Below are 20641 nucleotides of genomic sequence, written 5' to 3'. Positions count from 1 at the left end.
TAAAAGTAGGCTTTACAGGTTTTCTATGTCAACATTTTACTGCTTAAGTAAATAAATCTTAAAGTAAATAAATATGAAATTGGTCACTGGATCCTTGATCTCTGGACATAAAATCTGTATATGATGGAGCCTAGATCTTTGGACAGAGATAAAAATAAGCATTTCCTTTCAGACATTAATGGCACAAATGTAACTCCATACCTCTGAGCTTAGCTCTCGCAGCTGGCTGTGCTGCATGTCAAGAGGACGTATCATTTTGGGAGAGGAAAACAAAAAAAAAAAACCACAACAAAAAAACAGCTTTTGTCGGTTGTAGTTTGCTGTCTGTACGTTTGGAAAGAGGTGTCATTTGATTTAAAACGGCGACTCACTTTGAAGTCATTAATTCTGACCGAACTCTATCCAACTTTAGTGTTTGGAGCTGTAAACGTAGTCCCACAAAACAGGAACTGAGGGATGATTCTCGTTTCTTACCCACAACAAGACAGGAGTCCCAGTTAGTGACTTTAATCCGCACAAAAGTGACTCACGATTGACATCTTTAAATAGCTTTGAGAGGGGTTAATTAAAAAATTGCAAACCACCGCAGAGCGGGTCTGCAATCAATGTAGAGAAATATAATTTTCCTGATAAAAACACCATCAAAAATAATGGCCGCTCTGGTGTAATGTCAACTGAAGGACCGATAATGGAATTGTTCAGCAAAAGGCTATTGATGTTGGTGGATCAAACCATATCATAGCGATTCTTAAACAAGAACTGGTTTTCAATAGCCAATCCTAGTGAGAAGTGTACTGCATTTGATGTCTTTCACCACCATCTCTGTTTGTGGGTGTGTAAAATTAAAAGCACCAGCTTGCAACAGAGTGCAGAAAAGACAAAAAGCTCTGCGTACTGTAGAGCTGACATTTTCCATTTGGTATGCTTATGTATTTTGGGTCAAGGATGAATATTGCAAAAATGGAAATTGATAGGACTCATATTTTTGGAGAAAATACAGATATTAGCTAACAACATTGAACAATGGACGTTGATAATTACATTCTGGACTTACACGCCATTCCAGCAGGGGGAGGTAAATCATCTATATGTTAAAAGCATGTGTGATATTATTTAGTAAGTTCAATGTAACTACTGTATATAATATTATTGGAAATACGTTAAAAATACATCAATGGCGCTAGAAAGCAAAAACACTTATTTCTACTGTGGTCCATTTAAAAATAAAATGACAAAATAGAAGTAATAATAAAATAAAATAATAATACTCAATATAATAATAATCGTGTGTATATGATAACAAGAACATAATACATTAAGACAGTATATTAACATTAACTAATTACGTAATTAACCAGAAATAAAAATGTTGAGTTCTTCCTCTAAAAACTGTCGAGGTCTAAGGTTCTAAAAACATTCTGGATTCGCATGCCATTCCAACTCATTATAGAAACTTTGCATAATTTATTACTACCCTTGAAAAATGTCAGCTACCTTTTTTTATGAACACTACCCAATCTAACAGCCCGTGGATCCCCGCAGGCAACACTCTAATTTGATAATTAAAAGTCAATTTTTTAACATTTTACTCCCTCAAATTTCTGATGTCCGAAGTACGTCGATAAACTATATGCACACAAAAAAATTAAGTGTCATATTTACTTAATGTAGTTGTGTCAACTGATACCACATTACTACATACACATAAATAATTGTTACTGCAGCACTAGTAAATAAGTAACAGGCATAATCTCCAAAACACTTACATAGCACCCGACACTGCAGCAAAGCGTTATAGGATATCAAAGTCTGAAATATCAAGTTAATTTTCTGAAGATTACATGTTAGTGATTCACTGGTGTTACGGTAATGGAGGCAACTATTATATTAGCAAGTTTGTTTTCTGATTAGATGCCATGCAGGATAGCATAGAACAGTCACTACAATGTCTGTCCATTCGAGCTTAGCTAGGTAAGATGTAGATGGCAGAAAAGCATGCCAAACGAGAGCAAACAGAGATTTCTGAAATCCGCCAATCCAGATCCGGATCACCTCCAAAATTCAGTGGAGTCTTCCATGCCCCAATATCCATCTGTGGTGCAAATTTGGTGACAATCAGTGAAGTAGTTTTGACGCAATCTTTCAAAACGTATATAAAGTGAAATCTTGATCCAGAATCTGGATTCAGATCTGGACCACCTCCAAAATTTAATGGAGGCTTCCATGGCCTAATATGTATCTACGTTGAAAATTTTGTCAAAATCCATACAGTAGTTTTGACTAAATCCTCCTAACAGTAATCCTTCAAAGCCTATATAAAGTGAAACGTGATCCAGAATCCGGATCCTGATCACCACCAAAATGTAATGGGTTCTTCCATGGCTTAATATGCATCCGCATCAGGTGAAAATTTCGTCACAATCGGTGCAGTCGTTTTGACATAATCCTGCTAACAGACAGACAAACAAATAAATAAACGCAGATGATCTTATTACGTCCTTGGCGGACGTAATAATTTATTATGCTCATCAGTGTTCATTGGTCAGCGTGCTACACAGCCAGTGATTTATAATCCTGTAAATAATTCCACAATGGGGCAGGAAACAACATTTTACTGGGCAACCTGTGCATTCAGCTTCACCTCCTTTTGGGGAATAAATGACGAAAAGTAAGTCCTATATAGGCCGTGAGGCCTGTTGGTTGTTATCTCCGGATTCCGTACAGTGAAGCAGATAAAGGTCTATGAATCCCCCTGGCCAGGACACCCGTTACTTCCCAAACCAAGGCTGGTTCCCATTTACAGCTGGGTGGACTGATACAATGGAGATTAAGGGTCTGATTTACTAAAGGTCTGTGTGCATAAAAACGTGTGGAAACACCATTGCAATCACAATTACACATGCATGCTGAGTTAGTGGGCAATGAGGATTGTGTCTTTCAAATGTGCAAAATTGCAATTATTCTCCATTTAGCCTGTATGCCTTCATAAATATGTAATTTGGGGTTTGTCCACCCAAAGGGAAAAAAATTGTGTCAGGAAACATGCAAGGAGGTGAAGTTTCCACACACAACATGATTTATCAAGGTAAAAAGGAAATTTAGCAGGGTCAGACATCATTTGTATTTTGCAAGTTTGAAACCTTGTCATTAACTGACTGCACCTGACAGATTGCTGTTCCAGCACAGAAGAGACCAGCTGAAGGAACCTTTTGTAAACATCGGGCATATTTACATTTACGTCATACTTTCTTCATTAAGAATAAATGTCTCCATGCATAAGAGGTGGACCACACACAGACACACATATCTGTGTTGGGCATCACGACGCTGCGCAAAGGACACACAGCGCATGAACACGCTCATGTGCTGGCCATTACAACAACCACACACAAACAAACAATAAAACAATCTCTTACTTCAGACATTGAATTCTTGCTCCATCCACATTTTAAAAGCATAATGATGAAAAATTATGTTGTGCTCTGCCAGTGAAACATAGAAAACTGAGAAATTATAGAAATCTGTCTGTGTATTCCAGCAACAGAACGTACAATAATGATTCACCAGTTTACTAAAATACCATGGATAAATGAGAATTAAGCATCTCAAATAGGACGTTTTTTCTTTTTTGAATGTCAGCACATGAATATGCTCATTTATGTGGCAGAGTTTGATTTAACAAAGGCCAATAGCTGTAGTTGGCTGATTTAATAAAATTTTGCGCTTATGACTATTAACGTGCAAAATCCTCATTTATATACATCTGTCTAGTTCACATTACTACTTACTATGGAGTAATTAGTATTGGTAAATCACCTGCAAAATCGCCTAATGTCCACTCAAATTAGCACTCGTTATGTGGGAACTTAAGTGCCTTGTCCAAGGACACAGGCAGGTACCATGACTGGAATTCAAACCCAGGTCTACTTATTGGCAGACAAGCTTCTTATCACTGAGCTACCTGCTCTATTACATAAAAGCATCAGATTTTCTGTTGCAACAGATTGTGTACAATATTAATTTACGATCACCTCACTGTTGTAAAATTTCAGTGAAGACAACAGAGACAGAATATATATAATATCAGATGATCTTGTATTCCTCATGTGATGAGACGCATAAGAACATTGGGTGTAAGGTTCAGGGTTACTTTAAAATGAATTAGTCTAAACTTCAATGAGGAGTTGTTTCTGCTGATCTTTGATGTGTATATGTGAACCACTTACTGCCATGTGACAGGACGACGTCCCACATATTACCGCCATGCGTGAGGTGATTGGCTGACCCTCACATGGCAATTGAAAGCCTTTCACATCTGCACCTATCACACCTGCAAAAAGAAACCTAAATGAGGTCATGGTAAATTTTAAGTTATATCTAATTAATATCACAGTTAATTTTTTTCCCCAGTGATAACAAAACTAATCATGTACAGTGCATCTCGAGAGTATTCACAGCGCTTCACGTTTTCCACATTTTGTTACGTTACAGCCTTAATCCAAAATGGAGTAAATTCATATTTTCCCCTCAAAATTCTACTCACAGCATCCCAGAATGACAACATAAAATAAGTTGGTTTTTTTTGGCAAATTTATTAAAAATAAAAAATTAAGACATCACATGTACATAAGTATTCACACGCTTTACAGCCTCAAGTCTTCTTGACTATGATGCCAGAAGCTTGGCGCACCTATCTTTGGGCAGTTTTGCCAATTCCTCTTTGCAGCATCTCTCAAGCTCCATCACGTTGGAAGGTGAGCGTCGGTGCACAGCCATTTTCAGATCTCTCCAGAGATGTTCAATCAGATTCAGGTCTGGGCTCTGGCTGGGCCACTCAAAGACATTCACAGAGTTGTCCTGAGTTGTCCTGTACATTGCTGCATTCATCTTTCCCTCAATCCTGACTAGTCTCTCACAGCATCCCCATGATATGCCTACGGAAAGGCCCACATCACGCTGTTGAGTAATATGGACCATTAAAATAGTCCCTTTAAACCCAGATCTCAAGTTCGCACTCTGAATAAGCCAAATCTAGATAACAGTGTGCAATCGGGCATGATCCAAATGGATATGCACCATGCATTTTAGACTGTGTGCTATAGAACCTCATGATAGTGGCCTTTAGATTTATTTTCAATGATTGGAAAGTTGACCACTGAGTGGAAGTTGGTGCTACAGAGCGACATTAATGCAAAGTCCTATCAGGGGCGTCTTCCAGACTGCGCGAATGTGTTCATTTACATTTCAAATTTATATCTGCATTTGATGTTTGCACTTTTTTCCAACTGTGAATTTGAAGTGAGGTAAGATGAAAGGATACGCAACTTCATCAAAGTCATTAGGATTCATCCTGTTGGGATGATTAATGTTACAGCAGTTTAGTTATCAGCAGAACAGCCATAGGGTTTTCCTCTGTTCCTGACATCAGAGCCAAACCATCTGGTTGTGTTCTGGGAGTTCAACTGTTGATGAACTCTGCTCTCTGGCCTCAAGCTATGACCTCGGCCCATCACACATTGTTGCATCAGTCAGAGGTTAAAACACTCTATGCTTTTAGTTGTTGTACATGTCACAGTGATGTAAACCTTCTGGCCCCCTCCTATTGATGAGTTTTCCACCTCAAATGCAAACCAGGTTTACAAACATTATTCCAGCAGTTAATGTCACCCCAGAATTCCATGTGAAGGTTAGCGAACCATGTGAGAGGAAGGTAAAGGTTTTGAACAAGGTTTTGTTCCTGAGTTGCAGGGATGGTGGGCAAGTGGCTAGTGCACTTGATTTTAGTGCAGAGGTTCTCAGTTCAAACCCCACCCCTGCCACATTTCTCCATGTAATGTGGAGTTGCATCAGGAAAGGCATCCGGTGTAAAACTTGTGCCAATTTAATATGCAGATTCACCTTGGATCTGCTGTGGCGACCCAGAGTGAAAACAAAGGAGTCGCCGAAAGGACTTACTTTATCCATTTATTCTTGATTTTGGTAAGATTAGAATTAGGTAGCGTCGCAAAAATACCGTGCGTCCAGAAAGTATTCACAGCGCTTCATCTTTTCCACATTTTGTTATGTTACAGGCTTATTCCAAAATGGATGATATTTTTTTTTCTCAAAATTCTACACATAATGACAATATGATGCTCTTTTTTTATTTTTGCAAATTAATTAAAAATAAAAACTAATAAATCACACGCACATAACTATTCACGGCCTTTACAATGAAGCAGAAAATTGAGCTCAGGTGCATCCTGTTCCCACTGGTTATCCTTGAGATGTTTCTACAGCTTAATTGAAGTCCACCTGGAGTAAATTCAGTTTATTGGACATGAATTAGAAAGGCACACACCTGTCTACATATAAGGTCCCACAGTTGACAGTGCATGTCAGAGAACTAACCAAGTCAAGTTCAGATCCACAGGACTCTTCTTAGAGCTGACCGCCCATCTAAACTGAGTGATTAGGAGAGAAGAGCCTTAGTCAGTGAAGTGACCAAGAACCTGATCGTCACTCTGTCAGAGCTCCAGCATTCCTCTGTGGAGAGAGGAGAACTTCCCAGAAGGACAACCATCTCTGCAGCAATCCACCAATCAGGCCTGTATGTTAGAGTGGCCAGACGGAAACCACTCCTTAGAAGAAGGCACATAGCAGCCCACCTGGAGTTTACCAAACTACACCTGAAGGACTGTCAGACTATGAGAAGCAAAATTCTCTGGTTTGATGAGACAAAGACTGAAGTCTTTGGCGTGAATGCCAGGCATCATGTTTGGAGGAAATCAGGCACTGCTCATCACCTTGCCAATACCATCTCTACAGTGGTAGCATCATACTGTGGGGATGTTTGTCAGCAGCAGAAACTGGGAGACTAGTCAGGATTGTGGGAAAGATGAATACAGCAATGTACAGAAACATCCTGGATGAAAACCTGCTCCACAGCACTCTAGATCACAGACTGTGGCAGCGGTTCATCTTTCAGCAGGACAATGACCTAAAGCACACAGCTAAGATATTAAACAAGTGGCTCTGTGAATGTCCTTGAGTGGCCCAGCGAGAGCCCAGACCTGAAACAGATTTAAACATCTCTGGAGAGATCTGAAAATGGCTGTGCACTGACGCTTCGCATCCAACCTGATGGAGCTTGAGAGGTGTTCCAAAGAGGAATGGACAAAACTGCCCAAAGATAAGTGCATCAAGGTTGTGGCATCATATTCAAGAAGACTTGAGGCTGTAATTGTTCACAAAGGTGCATTAACAAAGTACTGAGCAAAGGGTGTGAATACTTATGTATGCGTGATTTTTCGGTTTTGTTTTTTTATTTTTCATAAATTTCCCCAAAAAAAAAAAAAAAAAAAATGCAGGTTTTTTTTCATGTCATTATGGGGTGTTGTGAGTAGAATTTTGAGGGAAAAAAATTACTTACTCCAATTTGGAATAAGGCTGTAAGATAAAATATGGGAAAAGTGAAGTGCTGTGAATACTTTCTGGACGCAGTGTAAGCTTGGAATTTTGGTGAAAACGTCTATGGGTATTCATGATTCATGTCAAGATAAGAAATTAAAAAATAGCCAGCAATGTTGTTTACTGGTTTAGATACATGGTGATGCTTTTATTTGAACACAGTACCCTTGACCATGCATTAATATAAACTACAACAAATGGTTTGTTAAATTAAACTTTCATTTTAATTTCATATACTCAGTGAAAAATAGCATTTTTAATTTTTGACATACCAGGATGCTTGAGTCAAATATTGTTTTATTCTGGCATCAGAGTCCAGCTGAGCTGCTACATATAAATGTGACGTCTTTAACTAATCACACGCTAACTATTATAAAGTCTAAAATTCTGAATCACCCTGCCATGTGATATTTTGCAAATGCACCTTCAAAAAAAATGAGAAAATCTAAAAAAGACAAATCCAAATGTCAAGATTTTTTTTTAATTGTCCTGTTAACAACAGTGTGGATGGGCAAATAGTACATTAAAAATGTAATACCTAGACCTCCAGCATGAGCGTCTATCAGAGAAGCACCAACTGCAGTTCCAGGGTCCAAACCCAAATCTGCTGCTGCCTCCTGGGTGAGTCCCTGACCCAATGGACTCCCCGGAGAACATGTCTTGCTGCCTGCATCACACACACAAAAAAACCCCACTTCTGATATAATCGTGATACAAATTCACAAACACCAGCAGAAATAAGCATCTCTGTCCAACAGATCCAGATGAAATCTTTAATTGAACATTTCATGGAGTTTTGCAAACCCTTTGAAGTGTAACCGTTCTTTTTAATTTCACACCAGGAGACAGAAAGTGAACTGTTCAAAATGTCCTGATTTCTACATGAAGAATTCGATCAGGCTTTGCCATTTGACACCCACACGAGATGTTTTTCTCCACTTAAGAAATACTAATAAACTGAGACCCATGGATTCAAACACAGAACTAGAGGTGCTTACACGTGGCCTTATCTCATCTCATATGAACCATTTTTACTGTAATGGAGCCGCAACGCCACTTACTAGGTCAAACAGACAGCCTCACATCACCCCTTGAATAATTTCTCTTCACTGGCTCCCCGTTGCATACAGAAAACAGTTTAAAATTCTCACTTTCACAGCATTGCAGTCAACTTGATCTCTCAGGTTAACTAACTATCTGCTCTGCACATTTACTTCTGCTAAATTAATGAGTTAAAGAGAAACTGAGGCACTCATGTTATATTGCCTCTCCAAGGGTAAGAGGTCACAAATTAAGAAGAAAAAAAACTCAAACTCAAAGGCACTGGGAGAGTGTAGGTACAAGTGGAGGCATGACCAGATGCTGAAGGCCATTGCTGAAGCCGTTGTTATAGGAGTTGAGTGGGCCAAAGCGCTCCTGTCCCTCCAAGCAAGCCATCACCTTCATCAGAGCTGGAGAGCAGCCAAAACCAGCTGCAAGAGCATCTGCAGGTATCCTGGCCATGGCGAGGGACTGGCAGTTGTTGGTGAACTTGGAGCAGCAACTCAAGTTCCCCAACCACATTGCGGCCACCACCTTGAGACCAGATGTCATGCTCTGGACCGAGTCCACCAAACAAGTGGACCTGTTGGAGCTTACAGTCCCTTGGGAAGACCGCCTGGAAGAGGCCTTTGAATGGAAGCTTTAGTCCCTCGGAAGTCCCTTGTACTTGCCAAGTACAAGGGACTGGTCAGTGAGTGTTAACAAGCTGGATGGAGAGCTAGGTGTCTCCCAATAGAGGTAGGGTGCAGAGGCTTTGCAGCCCGATCGCTGTCCAGAGCCTTCAGTCTGTTCGGCACTGAATGTAAATGAGGAAGAGAAGATCCATCTGCAATACCACAGAAGCAGAAGAGAAAGCCTCAAGATGGCTATGGCTCAAGAGAGGAGACCTATGGGGGCAAAGCACCTAGATGTGCCAACTGGACACAAGCTGGGGTCTGATCGGCAACCGCTGGGTCACATGGATGAGGGTGTATGATGCTGAAAGATAATGCATATTTCCTTTGAATTGGACTTTGAGTTTAGCAGGACATATGCACAGTGTGCTACAACACGATGCACCACAAAACATACAGTAGTGTTCAGAATAATAGCAGTGCTATGGGACTAAAAAGATTAATCCAGGTTTTGAGTACATTTCTTATTGTTACATGGGAAACAAAGGTACCAGTAGATTCAGCAGATTCTCACAAATCCAACAAGACCAAACATTCATGATATGCACACTCTTAAGGCTATGAAATTGGGCTATTAGTAAAAAAAAAATTAGAAAAGGGGGTGTTCACAATAATAGTAGTGTGGCATTCAGTCAGTGAGTTCGTCAATTTTGTGGAACAAACAGGTGTGAATCAGGTGTCCCCTATGTAAGGATGAAGCCAGCACCTGTTGAACATGCTTTTCTCTTTGAAAGCCTGAGGAAAATGGGAAGTTCAAGTCAATGTTCAGAAGAACAGCGTAGTTTGATTAAAAAGGTGATTGAAGAGGGGAAAACGTATACACAGGTGCAAAAAATTATAGGCTGTTCATCTACAATGATCTCCAATGCTTTAAATTGGACAAAGAAAAAACAGAGACGCGTGGAAGAAAATGGAAAACAACCATCAAAATGGATAGAAGAATAACCAGAATGGCAAAGGCTCACCCACTGATCAGCTCCAGGATGATCAAAGACAGTCTGGAGTTACCTGTAAGTGCTGTGACAGTTAGAAGACGCCTGTGTGAAGCTAATTTATTTGCAAGAATTCCCCGCAAAGTCCCTCTGTTAAATAAAAGACATGTGCAGAAGAGGTTACAATTTGCCAAAGAACACATCAACTGGCCTAAAGAGAAATGGAGGAATATTTTTGTGGACTGATGAGAGTAAAATTGTTCTTTTTGGGTCCAAGGGTCGCAGACAGTTTGTGAGACAACCCCCAAACTCTGAATTCAAGCCACAGTTCACAGTGAAGACAGTGAAACACGGTGGTGCAAGCATCATGATATGGGCATGTTTCTCCTACTATGGTGTTGGGCCTATATATCGCATACCAAGTATCATGGATCAGTTTGGATATGTCAAAATACTTGAAGAGGTCATGTTGCCTTATGCTGAAGAGGACATGCCCTTGAAATGGGTGTTTCAACAAGACAATGACCCCAAGCACACTAGTAAACGAGCAAAATCTTGGTTCCAAACCAACAAAATTAATGCCTCGCAGATGTGAAGAAATCATGTAATACTGTGGTTATACAACTAAATACTAGTTTAGTGATTCACAGGATTGCTAAAAAAGCAGTTTGAACATAATAGTTTTGAGTTTGTAGCGTCAACAGCAGATGCTACTATTATTGTGAACACCCCCTTTTCTACTTTTTTTTACTAATAGTCCAATTTCATAGCCTTAAGAGTGTGCATATCAGGAATGCTTGGTCTTGTAGGATTTGTGAGAATCTACTGAATCTACTGGTACTGCTCCTCAAGGTCAATAAACCTTTCCTCACTAACAAAAGCAAACAAGTCACTGGTCTCCATCAACCTACCCAACAGTAATGTAAGCATTGAACAGTGCAGGAATCAGAACATATCCCTGAGGACCGCAAGTCTTCACTGTGGAAAAACTTAAGTTTCAAATACTATATGCAATTATCATTTCAAAATATTTTATTTTGCATATTTGTTTCTTCTGACCTATTTTTGAAAAGTTATTTTCCAGGAGGTCCTCTAGTCCAATGGTTGTCCAAAAACTGGCATCCCATCCATCTGGGGGGCAAAACATCCATTTACATACCAGAGTACATAAAGACCTGTGGAATATTACAAAATATCACTATAATATGCCTCAAAGACATATGGCATAGTAAATATACTTTTAAAACATCTACTCAGCAGCAGGAGTTCACAGTAAACAGGATGTGCTAAAGTCACACTGTCATTTAGCCAGTGATAAAAGATTTACTGGGGAAACCCCTTACTTTAAAATGGACATTTGATACACGGATAATGTTCTCACACAACAGAACAGCAGCTCAATAACAAACAAACATCTTATTGTTAGTATCTCCACTGACACTCAGGTTTAGGTCACTGCAACACATGAAGCTAGTTAATGCAAAGGTAACATGTAGCAAGACCCATATGTACAGTATTCTTGCTGCACATGAAAGAAACTGTCAAATTAATACTGGAACAATTGGATATAAATCATCAAAAATGAGCAAAGCTCACCTTGTCAAAGAGCCTGTTGCCTTCCACGACAGAAAGTCTGGAAGGTCAAAAAAATGAGCAGCTTTGTTCCAGCAGGTTACTGTTAGATTCTAATGGAGAAAAAAATAATTCAAACAGTAAATCCCTGGAGTGAGCAGGGAGGAAGAACTCTGGCCAAGGTTCAACTATCAAGTTGAAAATGCTGAAACGTTTGTGTTAATTAGTTGCAGTAAAAAAAAAAAAAAAAAAAGAAAGAAAAAGAAAAATATGGTTAAGCTAAGAACTTCCACACAACCCCAGGTGGTGTGGGGTAGAGTAGGTGTGGACAGAGACTTGTGGGATCAGAGGGCAACAAAGAAACATCTGTTCTGTGGTGATCTCGCTCACCTCTCACCTCTTTGAGCCACAGAAGTTTAGGGGGTTGCATCTCTGGAGACATGACCCCTCCAACCCTGCGGAGGATGCTGTGGCCAGTGTCGGTAATACGAGCGGCCTGCTCCTCAGCACGATGGTCCATCCACATCACCACGTTCCTTTCATTGTCAACTGGACCAGCAAAGAGACCAAGGCAAGAAAGCAAGTTCAACAAACAAGTGAATACATTTTCTCCCTTTTTCAAAAACTAATGAAAAGGAAAACCAACACAAAATTCATTCATTCATTCAAAAATAATTTAAAGTGTTTTGTAGCCTTAAAATTGGGCAAAGTATGCATTCATGAACACGTTCTTGCATTTTAGGATAACCTACTAGATATATTACTGCTAATGATACTGCCTGTGATTAGCATTCAATTAACTTATTACAGCACCAAGAGGTCCAGACTTTTCCCACACCATGAGATCTAGCTTTTACTCACCTCATGAGGTGTAGACCTTACCCACAACCATAAGCAAGCATCTCAGCAACAGCGGTAAGGAAAAGCTCCCTGTGTTTTTCGATTACAGGAAGAAACATCAACAAGACCAGACTCAGAAGGGTGACCAAATGCTATGGCCATATGAATAAAATCAAACAAACGCACAACATGGGATTGTCAGAACATGCAGGGACAAAAAATGTCACAGGTAAGGAACTATATACATTTAAGTGTTCACAATGATAAAAGGGTGAAACAACAACCATGACATGAATATTAGAGTCTCAGACTGCAAGTACAACTCCAATTCCAGTGAAATTGGGATGTTGTGTAAAATGTCAATAAAAACAGAATACAATGATTTGCAAATCCTCTTCAACCTATATTCAATTGAATACACCACAAAGACAAGATAGTTAATGTTCAAACTGATAAACTTTATGTTTTTGTGCATATATTTGCTCATTTTGAAATGGATGCCTTCAAAAAAGCTGCTACAGTGGTATGTTTACCACTGTGTTACACCACGTTTGCTTCTAACAACACTCAATAAGCATTTGGGAACTTTCACATCTGTGATGGCACCATCAATGCTGAAAGGTACAGTAGTGTTCAGAATAATAGTAGTGCTATGTGACTAAAAAGATTAATCCAGGTTTTGAGTATATTTCTTATTGTTACATGGGAAACAAGGTACCAGTAGATTCAGTAGATTCTCACAAATCCAACAAGACCAAGCACTTGAAGACTTGAAGCACTTGAAGCAAATACTTGAAGAGGTCATGTTGCATTATGCTGAAGAGGACATGCCCTTGAAATGGGTGTTTCAACAAGACAATGACCCCAAGCACACTAGTAAACTAGCAAAATCTTGGTTCCAAACCAACAAAATTAATGCCTCGCAGATGTGAAAAAATCATGAAAAACTGTGGTTATACAACTAAATACTAGTTTAGTGATTCACAGGATTGCTAAAAAAGCAGTTTGAACATACGTTTTGAGTTTGTAGCGTCAACAGCAGATGCTACTATTATTGTGAACAACCCTTTTCTACTTTTTTCTTTTTTACTAATAGCCCAATTTCATAGCCTTAAGAGTGTGCATATCATGAATGCTTGGTCTTGTTGGATTTGTGAGAATCTACTGGTACCTTGTTTCCCATGTAACAATAAGAAATATACTCAAAACCTGGATTAATCTTTTTAGTCACATAGCACTACTATTATTCTGAACACTACTGTACATCCAGGTTTTGGAGCAACACATGCTGCCATCCCAGCAACGTCTTTTTCAGGGACGTCCCTGTTTATTTCAGCAAGACAATGCCAAGCCACATTCTGCATGTGTTACAACAGTGTGGCTTCATAGTAAAAGAGTGCGGGTACTAGATTGACCTGCCTGCAGTCCAGACCTGTCACCCATTGAAAATGTGTGGCGCATTATGAAGTGCAAAATACGACAACGGAGACCCCGAACTGTTGAACAACTGAAGTCGTACATCAAGCAAGAATGGGAAAGAATTCCACCTACAAAGCTTCAATAATTAGTGTCCTCAGTTCCGAAATGCTTATTGAGTGTTGTTAGAAGGAAAGGTGATGTAACACAGTGGTAAACATACCACTGTCCCAGCTTTTTTGAAACGTGTTGCAGGCATCCATTTCAAAATGAGCAAATATTTGCACAAAAACAATAAAGTTTATGTCTGAACATTAAATATTTTGTCTTTGTGGTGTATTCAATTGAATATAGGTTGAAGAGGATTTGCAAATCATTGTATTCTGTTTTTATTTCCATTTTACACAACGTCCCAACTTCATTGGAATTGGGGTTGTATTAAGTAGTAGGGTGACATGGTGGCTTAGTGGTTAGCACTGTTGCCTCACAACAAGAAAGTCCTGGGATCGCTTCCCCCCTGGTTCCTTCTGTGCAGAGCTTGTATGTTCTTCCCGTGTTTGCGCAGGTTCACCCAGGTGCTCTAGAATCCTTCCACTTCCAAAGACATGGCTTCCTGTCCAGGGTGTACCCCACCTCACGCCCTATGATTGCTGTGACCTTTGACTAGAGTAAGCAAGTATAAAAAAATGAATCAATGAATATTATCCTTGTATATTTTATAGTTAGTATTGTGAATTTATTTGTGGCAGTATGTGTCGCCTCTCTGTTGACACCATGCTGTTCTAACATAAGATTTATCAAATTCACTACGACTGACTTCTGTCAATCTACAATCCTCTTTCTTAAATCTGCAGTGAGCTCTTTGGACATTCTACCCAGAAAAAGAGCAGCTCAACAAAATCATTAAAAGCCCAATCATGCCATGACATACATGTCCATGGTGTGTGTATGTAAAATGCCTGACCTCAACTGTGGGTGGGTGTTTTGGTACCACTTGCAGATTTCCACAACTAGAAATTCCTCACACAATGAAAATGCATTATACTGTCCAACGAAAAACATATAATGAACATAATAATGAAGCTATGGGTGGTGGTGGGGAGGAAAAAAAAATCTTTCAGAGTTCTTTCAGAGTAGTGTTCCACTCACCATCCTGACTGACTGCCACAGGCTGAAAGTTCTGGTCCAAAACTACTAAAGAGCAGGTGGCATCAAAACCAATTCCTCGTATCCGGCTCCTGTCCACAGTGAGGGTTACGCTCTAGAAGAGAGGTGTCACACTCCGTCACACAGAGACTTGCAAAATGAATTAACCATGAGTCATTTACTTATTTCAGTAACTGCAGTTAAGTGCACAAGATGCTGGCTGTATGTTGAGAAAGTGCTAGTACACAGGAATAGAAAGAGCGAGGTGGAGATGTGCATGAGAATGAGTGGATTTAATATCAAGCTGAAGCATTTATCAGGCACAAGACCAACAGTTTCCAAGTACCTTAAGAGAAAGTTGAAAACTTTAAAGAGAGTTCTCATTGCCAAATGAATGCCAAATTAAATAACGTTAAGCGTAATACTACAAAACAAAAAGCGTAACAGGGATGGCTGCATTATCAATATGAATAATGAAGAAGCTGAAGAGAGAATGAGGAACCTTATGATACATGCAAAAAAAAAAAAAGAAATGAAAAAAAAAAGTGTTTTAATTTTCCTCAGGGCCAGCACAAATGATGAATTCTGGGACTACCTGCCAACAACCTTCTGGGTTTGCAAACAACTGTACTTTCTCATTTTACTGTCAATACCAAATTTGTGTGAATAAAGTCCATAATGGAAAAAAACAATGTGACCTTACTGGAACTGAAAAAGTTACATACATAAATTGGGGACCTACTGGGTCCTGTGTTTCACAAAACAGAGAGAGAGAGAGAGAGAAAGAGAATATGTAGACATACATATGCACTCACCTGCCACTTTATTAGGTACACCTTGCTAGTACTGGTGTCGCAGACCAAACGGTCTGCCTAAAAATCGCCCCCCCCCCCCCCCCCCCCCCCGATGACGTGGGTTACGGATTATCACCTCGTTTCTGCTTCAAACTGCACTGCAGTCATCATCTGTCGTTTAGCGACAGATATCTGAAGCTTTTGTACAACAATCATTTCCACATAAATTCGGCATTATTTCATCATAAAAGACGTCAGAAGCGATCAGAACACTGCAGCTAAACGAGCTGCTAGCTGATGTGTTCACTATGCGTCTGACATTTCAAAGCGTCATGGAATTTTGCCTCGTTTCTGCTTAAAACTGACTTTAAAATGATTTAAGAGGGTTTACCTTAATCATCTGATGGTTAATAATCCCATTAATCCATTTGATTGCTTTGGGTGAAGACATGCCATTTCAGATGTGCTACTGTGGTCCGAAATGACGCATGCGCAGATGCAAAATGCAGACCGATTTTTAAGGGCGGACCGTTCGATCTGCTACACCAGGTTAGACCCCCTTTTGCTTTCAGAACTGCCTTAATTCTTCATGACATAGATTCAATAAGGTGTTGGAAAGAGTCCTCAGAGATGTTGGTCTATACTGACATGACAGCATCACGCAGTCGCCCATTCAACCAGTCTGCCCAGTCTCCTCTGACACCAACAAGGCATTTTCGTCCACACAACCACCGCTCACTGGATAGCTTCTTTTTTCGCACCATTCTCTGTAAACCCTTGAGATGGTGGTGAGTGAAAATCCCAGATGGGCTGGTCTGAGTATTCACCAACAACCGTGCCACTTTCAAAATCACTTAAATCCCCTTTCTTCCACATTCTGATGCTCAGTTTGAACTTCAACAAGTCATCTTCATACACGTCTAGAAGCCTAAATGCATTGAGTTGCTGCCATGTGACTGGCTGATTAATTATTTGTTGTGTTAACAAGCAACAGGTGTACCTAATAAAGTGGCTAGTGAGTGTGTATTTATTTATCCCATCATGCATCGGTATTCAATGTCATGACCTCTGCATCCACAGACATCAATTAAAGATGTGGTCTGCAAAACAGAAGGTCCACTCACTTCTTTATACTCTGTTCCATCTGAGATGATCAGATCAGACAATGTATCAACATTTTAAGTAGTGTTTAAAAAAAAAACAAACCTCAATTACCATTGTTGCCATTATGGCTGAAAAATATATGGACATTATACAGCAACACATGCTGCATCCAGACTGTCAGTGAATGGATGCAGCATGTGTTGGATGCAAGGATGAAGCACAGTGAAAACAACAACAACATATTATTGAGGTGTTCTCAGTATAAATGGCAAGCAGGGGTGGTGGACAAGTGGTTAATGCGCCTGGTTTCAGTTCGGAAGGTTCTGGGTTCAAATCCCACCCCTGCCACATTTCTCCATGTAATGTGGAGTTGCATCAGGAAGGGCATCCGGCGTAAAACCTGTGCCAAATCAACATGCAGATCCACCTTGGATTTGCTGTGGCGACCCCGAGTGCAAACAAGGGAGCAGCCGAAGGGACTTACTTCTCAGTATAAATGGTGAGTGGACTATAGCACTTTTTCCATCTGCATCAGGCTCACAAAGCGCTTTACAATAATGCCTCACATTCACCCCAATGTGAGGGTGCTGCCATACAAGGTACTGACTACAGACCGGGAGCAACTGGGGGACTAAGGACCTTGCCCAAGAGCCCTTAGTGATTTTCCGGTCAGGCTGGGATTTGAACAGAGGATCCTCTGGTCTCAAGCCCAACGCTTAACCAGTAGACCATCACCTCCCCAATATCCTCTCTTTACTAGGGTTGGGTATCGGGAACTGGTTCTTTTCATGTATCGTTAAGAAATGATTCGATCCACCGACATCGATAGCCTTTTCGCTTAACGATTCCCTTATCGGTCCTTCAAAGTGGCCGTTGTTTTTGAGGGTGTTTGTCGGGGAAATGATCATTTCTCTATGTTGATTGCAGACTGAAACATGCAGCAGCCCAGAGATCTTCAGTGTCAGTGGATTGATAATACTTCTGTTGTGTCTCGTCACCTTGACAGTTTTGCAGCATTTGTCCCAGATCTCAGCTGAGGACTGGATATAGTGGTCACAGTGGGGCTCCCAAATGCTGATGGGCTCCTCGGCAGTCCGCTCCACAGCGCCCCCTTTGGTCACCAGTGCAGCCCGCACGCTGGCAGTGCCCACGTCCACTCCCACGAAATAACTGCTTTCTGCCATAAGGACCTGAACACGCCAGCCAGGAAGGACAAAGTTAAACTTGCTGCTTCCAAACGGACACGATTAAGCACAAACACGGACATTTATGTTTGACAACTGATTTATATGAAATATTGTCGTTCAGCTACCTGTGAGCTACATTCAAGCCGCCTGTAATGTACCGCGTTAACACGTAATTTTAAACACGAATAATCGGATAATTTAATCACTGACGATTTTTGTATGTCACTGAGCAGAAGCTCTCAGAACTTACCTCCTAATCAGTTTGTTTTTCAGAATTTGTGAAATATCTTCACTTCGACATTGAGCGAGCAGCTGCAAGCCAACGGAACGCGAGAGCGACCAAAAGGTACAAGTTGCGTTCTTGTTATGGTACAAAAATAAAGTTGTATACTGTATAACGTTATTATAAAGCGTTTTTGTTTTTTTTTCACTATGCAGATATCAGCTACACATACAGACAGTGTAGATATACTACACACGACTTTGTAGGTATATGCTCATATTGTACACCACAGGCGGCAGAAAGAGGTTTAACTGTGGGGGGCTGAAATACTTTTCAGACCTCTCACTACCTTTGAAATATTCATGCAACAGTTTCCATAAGACAGCCTGGGTAAGGGAATATATTGCACACAATAAACCAAGTTTTGTCACTACTCTGACTTGTGGTCACCTCTTTTTTGGGGGGGGGGGGGGTTGTCAGTGGCCTGGTTAGTTGATGTTGATGCCATGTAAGATTTTCTAATGTGATACTACACCAGTGCTAGAAATTGAAAACAGACAACACTGATTTGCAGGAAATCACAGTACAGTTTGCATCAGCCAATGACTGAAGCATGAATTTCTTTGGACAGTGATGGACACTGTGACTTAAATCATGTCACAGGTTATGTATGTCCAAATAGATGTAATTACCCTCAGTAGAATGTTAGAATGTTCAGGACTATTTCAGCAGAAAACACTATTGATTTCAACTTTGCCAAATTAACTTCAAACATCCATTTTTGGTGTCTTAACATTCTGTTCATTCATTTGTATTTTATTTCAAAATGAATAGATTTGTAAAACTGCCCTTTCTGAAAAAATAGAATGTTTGTGATTAAAGCAATCAATTAAATCAGATATGTTACTTATATGTTGTTCTTTGACCTTAATTTGGAACTTGAAGAAATTTTATAGCTTACTGTACATATTATTAACAGTATGTGAAATGAAACACTGGGTAGATGTGTCTAGTTGCTGTATGTAAACACTGCAGGATAAATATTCCTCAACCGTATCTTACAGAGCAGTGAAAACAGAAATTAATTTGAATGCATAACATCAACTGATCAAATGGCATAATTTTCTTTTATATTTCTTTTACATTTTCATATTTTCCAAAGCACAAAAATGAAGTTATTCAGTAATGAAATAAATTACACACACACACACACACACACACACATATATATATATATATATATACGTGTATATATATGTGTGTGTGTGTGTGTGTGTGTGTGTGTGTGTGTGTGTGTGTGTGTGTGTGTGTGTGTGTGTGTGTGTGTGTGTGTTTAATCCTCCTTGTTACAAATAATAAGTAATAGGTAAATGTTAATGCTGTTGACATGTACGAACATCTGTCTAGGAACAAATTATTAAATAAAACATAAAATGTAAAACATGAAATGTAATTATTTTTTAATTTTATGTGAATTGGACCTTAATTAAAAACAATCAATATGGTCAAAGGTTTGGAATGGATCAAAGTTAATGTGAGCTGTTAAAAGGCCTGTTGGGCTTTGCAAGATGTATGCACTCTACAAAGTGACCTCTAAATTACAGTAATAAAAAAAAAGGAAATGATCACAAGTGCACAGATCAGACAATTTTATTTATGTAGCACATTTTAATAATAATAATAAAAATATAGCCTTTTGTACATACATGTACATAGAACGTTCTATGTACATACATGTACATAGAACAAAATTTGTCCTTTGCATTTAACCCATCCTGATTACAATTAGACACAATCTAACCGTTAGGAGCAGTGGGCAGCCACTGTCCGGAACCCGGGGAATAACTCCAGATGTAGAGACTCTGCCTTGGTCAGGGTCAGAGAATGGTGCACACCCAAAATAAGCATGTTTTTGATTGTGGGAGGAAACCAGCGTGCCCGAAGGAAACCCACACAGACACAGGGAGAACATGCAAACTCCACACAGAAAGGGTGGGAAGCGATCCCACGACCTTCTTGCTGTGAGGCATTAGTGCTAACCACTAAACCACAGTACCGCCAATGACTTTTAAATGACTTAATGAAAAGCCATGTTTAATACTTAAAAAGTAAGAACATATGACTAGCAAAACTGTTCATACAAAACATAGCGTGCAAAAAATTATCCACCCATAAAACAGAAAACAAACCCCTCCCTCAGTTTCAATTAGTAAACTATGAAGATAGTCAGAAATAAGACATACATATATGCACGTGTGACAGA

At 39.7% G+C, this 20641-nt stretch overlaps 1 protein-coding gene across 4 annotated transcripts in view; it reads right to left on the bottom strand.

The window, feature by feature from the left end:
• fggy (FGGY carbohydrate kinase domain containing) overlaps positions 1–20641 on the bottom strand; it is a 75093-nt gene that overhangs the window by 18749 nt on the left and 35703 nt on the right. Inside the window, exons 1-8 of one of the 4 annotated variants that reach the window (XM_034182739.1) lie at positions 18406–18489; positions 17967–18158; positions 15074–15185; positions 12066–12217; positions 11693–11781; positions 11156–11271; positions 7988–8116; positions 4227–4330 (exon numbers count right to left, since the gene is read on the bottom strand). In XM_034182739.1, coding sequence (XP_034038630.1) covers positions 4227–4330; positions 7988–8116; positions 11156–11271; positions 11693–11781; positions 12066–12217; positions 15074–15185; positions 17967–18152 — 888 coding nt within the window. In that variant the 5' untranslated portion in view covers positions 18153–18158; positions 18406–18489. Of the gene's footprint in view, positions 1–4226; positions 4331–7987; positions 8117–11155; positions 11272–11692; positions 11782–12058; positions 12218–15069; positions 15186–17966; positions 18159–18405; positions 18490–20641 lie in introns of those variants that run through there. The other 3 variants (XM_034182738.1, XM_034182737.1, XM_034182740.1) reach the window with 3 other exon arrangements.

Source organism: Thalassophryne amazonica, chromosome 12 (genome assembly GCF_902500255.1).
Source record: "Thalassophryne amazonica chromosome 12, fThaAma1.1, whole genome shotgun sequence".
NCBI classification, from domain to species: Eukaryota; Metazoa; Chordata; class Actinopteri; order Batrachoidiformes; family Batrachoididae; genus Thalassophryne; species Thalassophryne amazonica.
The sequence above is the reverse complement of the archived record's forward strand: the minus strand, read 5'-3'. Positions and strand labels throughout refer to the sequence as shown.